At 41.2% G+C, this 12,393-nt stretch overlaps 1 protein-coding gene across 4 annotated transcripts in view; it reads left to right on the forward strand.

Annotated features, from left to right (window-relative positions):
- Positions 1–12,393, forward strand: part of PNPLA7 (patatin like domain 7, lysophospholipase) — a 346,161-nt gene that overhangs the window by 59,441 nt on the left and 274,327 nt on the right. For all 4 annotated transcript variants that reach the window (XM_089675020.1, XM_089675022.1, XM_089675023.1 and 1 more), the window contains 3 exons: positions 205–333; positions 2,184–2,264; positions 4,493–4,658. In XM_089675020.1, coding sequence (XP_089531146.1) covers positions 205–333; positions 2,184–2,264; positions 4,493–4,658 — 376 coding nt within the window. The remainder of the gene's footprint in view (positions 1–204; positions 334–2,183; positions 2,265–4,492; positions 4,659–12,393) is intronic.

Genomic DNA, 12,393 nt, shown 5'->3' on the forward strand with positions numbered 1-12,393 from the left:
TATGTTCATTTAGGATAGCTGATGGAACCACAGCTCACAACAGAGGACCTTTGGGTGTGTCAGATAGCAGTAGCACTCGTAGCTTTGCAAGAGAACAAAGGATTGGGCAGTCACCACTTTTGCAATCAAGGCTGAGGTATAGAGGGTGATGATTAAGGTGGAGTTTTCTTACTGTGTATTTTTTTGTCTTATTTTATTCTTTAGGGACACCCAGCTCCTTACAAGACGGTTTCAGCAAGAGCCGCCACAGCTTCCACTATCTTGAGGCTTCCAGCTAACGCATTTCAAGATGTGTTTGCCAAGTACCCTGAGACCCTTGTGAGGGTAGTGCAGGTAACTGTTACAAAATCTGGGTTAGCTCCAGTGAGAATCTGAAATCCTGCAAATAAAAAAAACAGTCCACGTTTAAAGTGTTACTAAACCTGCAACAGTAAAATCAATCTGTGTATGCAGTAAAGCATGCTTGTTATACTCACTGTGGAACCTAAGGGGTTAATCCTCCGCATTGTGTAAAAAAGGATGTCAAAGTCTGTCCTCTATGATTCTCCCCTTCTTCTACTGTCCCCAATCAATCTGCTGACAGAACAGAGCCTTGGGCTTTTGGACCTAGAGGGTCTTTTTTTTTTTTTTTGGGAGAGTGCATGTAAACAGCACAGGGCTAATCAGTGCTGTCCAGACAGAGGGTCAGGGGTTATACAGCCTCATAGGACAATCAGGGGAGAATAAAAACTCCTCCTAGAGCTTAACAAGTGCTCTGCTGGACACTGATAGAAGTCACAAGACTGCTCAAACTGCTGATGAGAAAAGGTATTTAGCAGTTTATATTTACTAAAATAATTGCATTTCCATGTTCTGTGTACTGTGCGAGACCAGATATAGTAAATGCAGGATCATGGGTTTAGGAACACTTTAATATTGTATTAATGAAAAATATATAATTGTTTTACAACACCACTCAAACTGGGAGAGGGAGGGGCAGTACTCTGAGCCAATCAGGACTTTTTTGTTTGCATAGTGCTTGTCTGAACCGGCTTATATGAAGAGAAGGTATAGCGGTGACTTCATTGATGTGTTGTTCCTTTATTTCCAGTTATAGGCTGCTGGTATAGAGCTGGAACTGGATCTGAAACTAGCAGCCATTTTTTTTTATATAGTGACTAGTCAGATGGGTGTGTACAGTTACCATGATTTCAGTAGGGTTGAACTGTGCACATAGATAGTGCATGCAGATATATGCATAAGGTAGGACATGAATGTGGAGTATAGAGAATATAATCAAGATCATCAGATTAGGTTTTTTGCATGAAATTGCACTTGGTTAGGTTAGCTGGTGATTAGGTAAGTGGATACAAGTATAAGATTGTGGGGTCACTTCAGAAAAGTCAGCAAAAGTTTTTTATGGTAATGCAGAATTTATCACGTCAGCCTTAGTAATAAACCAATGACACAAAACAAGTATTATCTTTGTCCGCATAGCTACCAATCCGATTACATGTCGGAATGAAAGTTTGAGGCTTACTGAATGTTGTGAGTTAGTTGTTAGTGAATGGATAGTTTACATTCTCGGTGACGTCTCTAATTTATGAATGGATAGACTGTTTTATTAGTGATGTCAATGTTCTCAAGTGAATGAATACATTGTGTTTTCAGTGATGTGACCAGTCTCTAGTGAATGGATAGGCTGAATTCTCAGTGATGGATTTGGTGTCTCATGAATAGGTAGGCTGTATTTTCAGTCTTTTCACCTGTCTGTAACAAATTGATAGGTTCTTGCATTTTCAGTGATGTGATTGGTTTTGGGTGAATGAATAGGCTGCATTCTCAGTGATGTCACCAGTCTCTAGTGAATGAAAAGGCTGCATTTTCACTAATGATTGGATAGGCTGCATTCTCAATGATGTCACCAGTTTCTAGTGAATGGATAGGCTGAATTCTCAGTGATGTCACCAGGGTGTAGTGAATCGATAGGTTGCATTCTTTGTGACTTCTCCGCTTTCTTGTGAATGGACAAACTATTCTCAGTGATATCATTATTCTATGGTGAAAAGCTGCCTTTTTATTGATGTCATCGTTTTCCAGTAAACAATGTTGTTAGTAAATGCACTCTTGAACTATTACCTTTTATCATTTTTTTTGAAGATTAGCTGACAGCTAATATTTATGTGTACCTTTTTGTTCTACAGATTATAATGGTCAGACTGCAAAGAGTGACATTCTTGGCGCTACACAACTATCTGGGTCTGACTACAGAGCTGTTTAACTCTGTGAGTATTTTTTTTTTTAACATATTTTGTATCAGGACAGAATCCAAAAAGTAGATGCAGGTAGCAAGTTTTGGCTGAACTGACACATAAAGTGTTACATGATGTCGTGAAAGAAATATGAGGTTTGCCATTAGTGGCCTCCTTATAAAAATGTTAATGTTTTGGTTGTCATGCTGATCCAGTGGCTTCAGAACTTTGATTCCCTGACTCAGAGCAAATATATTTAGATCTGAAAAATCAGAAGTCCTTATCTGCATACTTGTTTTGGGTCATTGAAATAACATGTTCAGCATGACAGCCATGCAATTGGCATTTTTGGAAGAAGAGTTTAGGAATGACAGTTTCTAAGCCTCCTATAAGATAAATCTCTGACCTGTAGTGAACCAAGTACATTGTCCCTGAATGATCCTGCATGTGACAAGAAGTGTGATTTAACATTCTGTAGAAATAAATGTTGCAGAACAAGACGGTTTTTCTGCCTTATGAGTGTGGCTTTTCTGGCGTTCAGTCCCATGTTTGCTGTAAAAATGACATAGCAGCCAATTACAGCTCCACAAATAGATGAGGCATCTGGCCTCAGGTAGCTAAACAATTGATTGAATGGGTCTTGTAATTTCAGCTTCCGCACAGCACCTGTATCACAGTTAATAAACCAGCGAGACCATTTTTCCTACATTTCATATAAAGCATAGTTCTTTGTAGTTTCCAATCAAGCTGAACCATTAGGTTGTAATTTATACCTTGTACAGCAGGTAATTGTTCTATAAACTGTGCTAGTTATAGATAGACAATGCTTCTGGTCTCAGAGGCCTGAACTTTTAAAACAGAGGTTACATTTTCTTAAAAGTGGTATTAAATTGTCAGCGTTTTTTAGCTTAGCACATTGAGTGCAATAAAATAAACATTTCCCAGTGAACGATTTGTTAAAATTCTTACCCCAGCACTTGCAATTTTCAGCTTTCAGTGCTGCTGGCTTCTGCTCTGTCGGAACTGCTTCCCTGAGCTTCTTGTCTGCGCAGGATAGAGTTGAAAGTGAGTAGTGCAGTCTTCAGTTAGTCTGTTAGCTTGGAGAAGGGAGGAGCACGAGAGTGCCTTGCCATTCTAGGCTACAGGTTGCGTTTCTGTTGATGCACAAATTGTAGGGAAACATAACTCTTGTTTCTGCATGCCTGGGTGGCTCCATTTGATACTGCAAGAGAAAGGAGCCACCCTGAAACCGGAATCCTGGAGCAGCAGTCATGGCACCAGCTTAAACTGGAACATAGGCAAGGATTAAAAGATAAAGAAGCTACTTATTCAGTAAGTGATAAAATCAGCTGCTGAAAGTGCATAAAAAACTGTGAGTTTAATATCTCTTTAAGGTATAACTAAAGGTAAAAATATTTTTTAGCTAGAGTGGTGAGGGAGTACCCCAACACACCTAATTATGCATCTGCATTGCAGCACACATTTATGCACTATGGTGGATGGTGGGGCCCTGCTTGAGAAAACAATACTGCAGCTGCAGTATGTTTTCCTTTGTTTTGTGATGTATTGGCAGCACCATCAAAATGAATGGTTGCTTTAACACAACACACATTTACACATGTGTGTTAACACAACACACCATATTAGACTGGCGTGAATGGGCCCCTACAGTTCCTTTTCTTTGAAAGCAGACACAGTCTCAGTAGAAATGCCTGTCGCCCACCACTGCGCTGCAGAGAAGGACCCTTACTCGCTCTGTGGAAGCAGTAGTCTCTCTGAAGAGGTCTGACAAACAACCAGTTGAGTTGGGGCTACTATATTTCTCCAATCAGTAGAGCTCAGGCTCCCTGCTTATTGCAAAGCTCTGGCTCTGCTAATAAGTTGCACAGCAAAATATATAAATGTCAGTGGTCTTATTGTGACAGGTAGGAGTTTATATGTGTATAGTTGAACATTATATTAGAAAGTGCTACAGTCCACATAAATTTTATTTTAGGTTTAGAGTTTTTTTTCTCTGGTCCAGTAGTACTTTGTACTGGTACAAGGAGATACAAAGATACAAGGCAAATATCAGGCATGATACAAGGCAAAACACTGCAAAGTGCTTGTGTTCCGCACTTTCTCTCCTTCTTTGGTGTGTGAAAATGTCTTTGCTTTCATTTCTTGTACCTTGTTGCTAATAAACAATACATTTGTTGACCACAATGTGATTTTTGCATGGTATTTTGGCCAAGTTTGAATCAATAATTTGTGATCCACAGGAAAGCCAGGCAATCCCTTTGCTGTCAGTAGCAAGTCTGACCTCTGGGACAGGGAGTGGCAAAGCAGTCAGACGGCAAGTGTCTACTGTGTCTGTAGAAGAAGACCAAACGGACAAGGCAGAGAAACCTTTAGAATACCAACCAGATCAAGATGCAGGAATGCTGGGTAGGTGTAAGACTCTATCTGCTGAACAGCTGTCTGAACCGAATAAGGACTAGAAAGCCATCTGCCCCATGGTTTATCAAACATTTTTGCTTTTTTCCATCATTTAAAAGTTAATATATACAGTGGGAGTGAAGCATTGATAAGCTTAAGCCAATGGGACAAAGTAGGTGAAAACCAACCCCTTACAAGATAATAGAATCACTTTTTTTAACATAAACGTACAATATATTTAGTAAACACTTTGCATACTTAGAGACAATTCTCCAAAGATGCCCAAAAGGCAATTTTTAGGATGTAACACATTGGGAACGCCCAATGCAGTAGAAATGAAGAAGCCCACTTCTTCCCAAAATCAATGGACCACCAGACAGGACCAGAAACAGTGTAGGAAATCTGCAGCACTCTCCAGCTTTAGTAAATAAACCCCATAGAGTCCAGAGTCTAGTACAAAAATGTTGTCTGTAACTTAACATGGATGTAACCAATAAGGATAGAGCAGTCATAATACATACAGTAGGTAGTAAGTAGTATGTCTATGATGGGGTAGATAAAACTATGCTTGGGTGTAAATCGCAAATCAAGGAAAAAAAATTGCCATGGGTGAACCAAGTGTCACATTTAATACTGAACATTGTCATAGAGTTATAGAAGGTATGAAAGATCTTTTCCATACATCTGATAGAATACACTCTCTCTTTAATATGGGAAACCGGAGGAGGTCTTCCTATTTAAGGCTATTACCCAGTGTATAGCTACACAAATGGTGTCTATACGCCTCATATGAGGGGTAGAAACATCCGCTAGAGGTGAAAAAAGTATACAGTTGGACATGGTAAGGTGGATAGGTCTCCACATAACTTTCGAGGAGAATTTTTCCAAATAGGGAGAACTTTTTCACAAGACCAAAAACTATGGGGATAAGAACCCAGCCATGGGCAACCTCTAAAACAACTAGGGGAGGCCTTAGGAAATATGGCATGTACCTTTCCCGGAATCACATACCATCTAGTAAAAAGCTTTACAGCAGTTTTGCCGATTGTAAGGGATTAAGTGCATTTTCCAACAATAGTAATACAGGCATCCCAGTCCTGGAGCGTGAAAACACTGTCACAATATCAGTTTTCCATTTTGTCATCTATTGACATTTATCCAAATGGTCATCAGTCTCAGAGATGAGACCCTCGTCCCCTCATAGACCAGCGAGGGATCTTCTTTTTCTCTTTTCTTAAGCATGTTTGTAGGCATAAAGTTATGTCGTTTTGTCAGAAGATGGAGCCAAAGCTCTTACATTAGTGACAAACTATCACTGTATTATGAGTTGTACAGTAGGATAAAGGCATGTAAAGCAGAACTAAACTCTCTAAATCAACATGAACTATTTTTAATCCTTATGCTGCTAGCTTTAGTAAATAAATAGGAAAGTCCAGTATATCACATTTACTTGTTTTAACTTTTTTTTTTTAATTTCTTCAGTTACATACTGCTTTCTGCACAAACAAACAATGGATGGTCTGGGGAGCCTACCTATATAATACAAATATTAAGAGGTGCCTCCAACAATGTCTGGTGGGGTATTGCTCAAAAACAAAATATTAAAAGAAAAGAACATAGGCTATACACCCATTAAAAATGTATTCACAACATTGTAATTAAAAATACAATGCATCACAAATATGTGACAAACCGTGCCACACTGTCCCCTAGGACCCCTCCAAAAACAAGGTGACCAATCCCACCCCAAACCGAGACTCCATCATTTAAAACAGTACCCACCTGTCCTACATGCCTCCCCAAGGAGTACCTCCAGAGGGAATATTAACCCTATACCGATCTTCCACATATGCTTTTTGATTTCTAGGGCACAGTGTAGCAGGGGTTGTCACATATCTGTGATGCATTGTATTTTTACTTACAATTTTGTGAATAAATAGTTTATATGAGAATGTCCTTAGTGTGTAACCTGTTTTGTTTTGTTTTCTTTTTTTTTTTAATACTTCCTGGCCTAGGCCAAAATGGTGTCATAGATCCCAGGAGCATCCATAAGCATTTCTTTTATTTATCTAGGGGAGGGGAAGGGGGCTTTCTCAGCTAAGCACATCCTGAATGCCTGGTCTAAGGGTGGATGAATTCCAGTAAGTAAATGCTACACAAACCATCTGCCCTTACTCAAGATGGCCATGGCCAGAAATGCTAGGGGGTGTTTTTCAAAGTGATTTCTCAACAAAATAAAGCGTGGAGACATGGATGAATGGGAAAGTTTGAATGCTAAAAATGAATTAAATAGTATCTTCAGTTTGTGGTGCTCAAATAACGGTTAGTTCCACATTAAGGGAAAAATATGGTGGTTTTTTTATGTTCCATGAATGTTAATATGAGGTACTGTGTCACTTTCTGGCCTCGCTGAAAGAACCCTTTGTTTACAACACTTAAAGTAGTATTAAACCCAAAAGCATACATTTATTTCACCTGTTGATCCGGCTAGTAAGTCTGTTGTCTTTCAACAGGACAGGCTGTCCTGCAGATGTAGGAAGTTAGAGGATTGAGACAAACTACTTACCACTGACAGGGTGCTTACAATGATCAGCTTTTAATATATGTATATAAAACCTTTATCCCAAAAGGAACAAAACAATTGTGTTAACTGCTTAAAAAGTGTTAGCTGGAGTTTGGCTTCAATTTGTTAGTGTATCTAAATCTGCTAGTACGTCTCACACTCCCCTTCTCCCAGACTGGCAATGCTGCTGTACAAAAATACTCCCTGTTCTCATTCATCCAGAGTGGGGCACATTAATACAGGAGGTATATTACTGGCCAGATTACCAGGTGAAAACAGAGGTGAAAAAAGCATAAGAAAAGAAGACTGAAGCAGCTACCACATCTTATAATTGGTAAGCTGTAATATACCATATTTGCCGGCGTATAAGACGACTTTTTACCCCTTGAAAATCTTCTCAAAAGTCGGGGGTCGTCTTATACGCCGGTATACGGCATACTGACACACTTTTAGGGGGGCGGCACGGTGGTGCAGCCGCCGCCCCCCCCCTTCCAACGGAAGGGACACTAAGTACAGGGGTGGGCAGGGGCTGCTGTCTCTTACCTGGATCCGGTCCCACGACGATCCGGTCCAAGAAGTGCGGCTGCTCCTTCAGTTCGGCCACTGGATGTTCGTGCGGCTACTCGGCTCTGCTTCCTCACCAATGATTGGCCGCCAGAACTGTAGCTCAGGAAAGGCACACAGGCGGCCAATCACCGGCGAGGGGGCGGAGCCGAGCGGCCCCGCGAAAATCGAGTGCAGGAGCAGCAGGTAAGTGTTCAGTGTAGAGGTGCTGCTGCAACCACATATGCTGGCTGCAGCAGCACCATACTAGAACAGGGTCAGCAAGTGTCATTGGTGTCAGTGGGAGGAATAGTGCCCCATCATTGGTGTCACTGACACCAATGATGGGGCACTATTGCTCCCACTGACACCAACGATGGGGCACTATTCCTCCCCCCCACTGACACCAACGATGGGGCACTATTCCCCCCCCCCACTGACACCAATGATGGGGCACTATTCCACCCCCCACTGACACCAATGATGGGGCACTATTCCACCCCCCACTGACACCAATGATGGGGCACTATTCCACCCCCCACTGACACCAATGATGGGGCACTATTCCACCCCCCACTGACACCAATGATGGGGCACCTATTCCCCCCACTGATACTAATGATGGGGCACTATTCCTGCCACTGATACCAATGATGGGGCACCATGCCTCCCACTGATACCAATGATGGGGCACTATTCCTGCCACTGATACCAATGATGGGGCACCTATTCCCCCCACTGATACCAATGATGGGGCACTATTCCTCCCACTGATACCAATGATGGGGCACCTATTCCCCCCACTGATACCAATGATGGGGCACCTATTCCCCCCACTGATACTAATGATGGGGCACTATGCCTCCCACTGATACCAATGCTGGGGCACTATTCCTGCCACTGATACCAATGATGGGGCACCTATTCCCCCCACTGATACCAATGATGGGGCACTATTCCTCCCACTGATACCAATGATGGGGCACTATTCCTGCCACTGATACCAATGATGGGGCACCTATTCCCCCCACTGATACTAATGATGGGGCACTATTCCTGCCACTAATGTCAATGATGGGGCACTATTCCTGCCACTAATACCAATGATGGGGCACTATTCCTCCCACTGACACCGATGATGGGGTACTATTCCTCCCACTGGTGTGCATTGGAAGAGGGGTAGTCTTATACGGCGAGTATAGCCCAAACACTACATTTTAGCAGGAAAAGTAGGGGGTCGTCTTATACGCCCAGTCGTCTTATACACCGGCAAATACGGTATTAATTTTTTTCTTTTGGGTTTAGCACCACTTTAATGAGCTGCATTAATTTTTGCCTTTTACATACGACTAAGGCTCAGCTAGAATAATGCTGACAGCAAGTGTATACAAATTGATAGGGAGATTAGCTGATCAGTCTACTGCTTCTCCTTTCACTATCCATTCACATCCTGGGTGTGGGCAGGAGACCTGTACATGTATCTTAATTGCAGAAGAGAAAACTCAGGTCTCCTCTATTGCCAGACAGGCCTGTGCTCTGTGGCAGATCAGTGTACACTTTAAAGCAGAAATCCAGGGAAAAAATGTTTTGGACCGTGCAGTGGGGCTGTGCCAGCACTGCACAGTTCAAATTCTCGTTTTGTTCTAGAGGACACTGAAGATATACTCACTTGACCCGCTGATCCTCTTTGCACAAGACTGGTCATTTCAGCTCGTGCCCCCCCCCCCCCTTCAGCCACAGTCCAGCGATCTTGTAAATGGGCTGTTCCTGATGTCAGCACGCTCTTTAACTACTTCCCTTCCGGCCCATGTATGGCCGGATGGGAGCAGTGCAGGAGCGGGTGGCTGTTTATAAACGTCCTCCGGCTTCCCTGCCTGTGCGTGCTCCCTGGGAGCGCGTGGCACCGCAATCTGGTGCCGGACACAGCGGAACACTGATCGTTGTACGGGACCTTTGTGAGGTCCCAATCATGTGATCACTGATTGGCCAATCAGTGATCACATGAATAGTAGTAAGCAGGATGTTACTTCTAACATCATTGCTTACAACTAGTGAAATCTGTGATTTATCACAGAAGTCACATGGTACAAGGGTATTCACAACAGCCTTGTACCATGTGACAAGCTATGATCAATCACAGCTCTCACAGTATATCTCAACGGCTGCAAGAATGCAGCCAGAGAGAAGGAGAAATTATTGTTTTTACAGGCTTCATCACCCCCCACAAGTAGTACAGTGTCACTGTGGTGACACTGTACTGCTAGGGTGACAGATTGTTTAAAAAAAATAATAATAATACTAATAAAAAAATTAAACAAAAATGTTTTGAAAAATTATAATTTTTGGTTATAAACTAATTTGGATTATCCTTTTGTTTTTTACGAAAAAGATAACTGAATACATTTTGACCAAGATTTATGAAGGAAGATTATTTATTTGCAAAATTTTATAAGAAAAACATGTTTTTTTTCAAAATGTTTGGACTTTTTCATTTACATAGGAAAAAAATAAAAATCCCAGTGGTGAATAAATACCACCAAAATAAAGTTTTAGCTGTCTCAAAAAAATGCTAAAAAATTCATATGGGTACAGTGTTGCATGACCGCACAATTGTCATTCAAAGTGTGATAGCACTGAAAGCTGAAAATTGGCCTGATCAGGAAGGGGGTGAAAGTGTCCACACTTGAAGTGGTTAAAGCACATTTCTATTTAAAGTATGCAGAACATATCTTTAAACATGTATGTTCTGCATGCGTCCTTTCAGTCACTTTGGGAGGAAGGTAACAAGGGGGCCAACAATGTGGCAGTTCCAGAGAGGATGGAAGGTCCCTCAGCGCCCACTGTATTCAGTGAAGGATTTACTCATATGTCACACCTGTATCTCTCAGGCTTATATAAGACAGAATATTTTGAAGCTTTTTAAAGCATAGCGAGAACAGCTGTTCTGACGATGACCGCAGCAACACATGATGAGAGATAATTATAGTTTCAGCAGGTAATGGGTATCACAGCTGTATCAAATGTGATCACAGAGCATGCAGCAGGTGTACAGGAGGTGATAATGTGAAAGGTGAGGTGTTACTGAATGGCTCTGGATCTGTGTTCATTGTTATCACTGCATGCTCTGTGTTTGTGTGTGAGAGAGTGGTTGTGCATAACCTGGTATTCAAATATAAAAATAACCCTACAGGTATATTGTAACTGCCTAAGAAACAGGAATATATGCTATTTTGTATATGTTTTTGAGGACCATAAAAATATATATTATCTTAAGCGTACAGTACAAGACACAGGATTCATTGACCATGGGTTATATTCAGGTATTTTCAGGCATTTGGACACTGGCAAAAAACTTGGTAGTGCAACCCCTAATGTAAATATAGGACCTCACCCACTCTGTGAGACTCCAGATTTTTGATGGTGTCCATGGGTGATGGACACTATAAAAAGAAAAAGGTTTTTTTCTTTTTTATACTTTGTTTTTTTTTTGGTTTTTTTCTGTAGGTCTATTGACCCAAAAAACATTCATGATCGTTCGGTTTTCTATATGGTTGCCCACCCTTCAGTTTATTACTTTGGGATGCCCCATGGTCTATTAAAGTAAGCCCTGTGTTCTATGCCATGTGAATAAGATAATCAGAATTTTGACTTGCCTGTAATATCCTTATCTTCGATTACAGTAAAGGACATAGGCTCTGTCTTCTGTGATCACTTTTTTATTGCTTGCATAAAGGATGAAGTCCTACAGAGTGGTTCAGGGTATATAAGTGTACATTAGGGATTTCCCTAGCAAGTTTTTGTCAGTCACTTGAAGGTAGCCTGCATGTAACCCTTGATTTATAAATGCAAGCCCTGCCTCCTGTCCTGTACTCCAGCTTAAGGAATTTACAGATAAAAAAAAAAAGAATGTGTATGTATATATATATATATATATATATATATATATATATATATATATATATACACATACACAAACACACAATTGCCAGCCACCAAGTTAAAACTCCAAGCTCCTTCTCACAGGCTTGCTTTATAGAGCTAATGACTGTAGCTCAGATTACAAGCATAGCTGAACGATCCAGAGAGGTGCCTCTTTCCCCTTACCTTCCTTTTCTCTCCCTCTCCTCTGTACAGCTCCAGTATTTTAGTGAGATCTTGGGCTCTTGTTCTGGAAAGTTCATTATGTTCTGTGAATTTTGAATTGCCGGTGCACCCAGTATTAGTCTTGTTCACACCTTATGTGCATAAAAACTGATGAGAAAACTGCACAGATTTTACTTGTAGAGTTATCAGTTTGCATGCGCTCTTCAATGATACACATTGCAAATTCCTGCGCAGAACAAATCTGTACTTGTTGTGGTGTGAACAGAGAACATGGAGAAAAATTTGTTTTTTTGTGCCCTTGCAGAACACATGCAGAAAAACTGACGTCTCTGCACCATGGTGGGAACAAGGTTTAAAAAGCGGACCTAAACCCATCAATTTAACAGTTTTTAAAAAAAAAAAAGTTAAATTCCTGGCATGCTAACTGTCACATTCACTTGTGCTCTCAACTAAACTATCAAACCATCAAATGTCTGGTGTCATAACTGATCACATGTGCAGCATCATGCCAGTTGCAGATCAAACAGAGGCTAA

The sequence above is a fragment of the Staurois parvus genome, unplaced genomic scaffold, assembly GCF_062004578.1.
Source record: "Staurois parvus isolate SC_StPar_1 unplaced genomic scaffold, SC_StPar_1.0 ptg000154l, whole genome shotgun sequence".
Taxonomy (NCBI): domain Eukaryota; kingdom Metazoa; phylum Chordata; class Amphibia; order Anura; family Ranidae; genus Staurois; species Staurois parvus.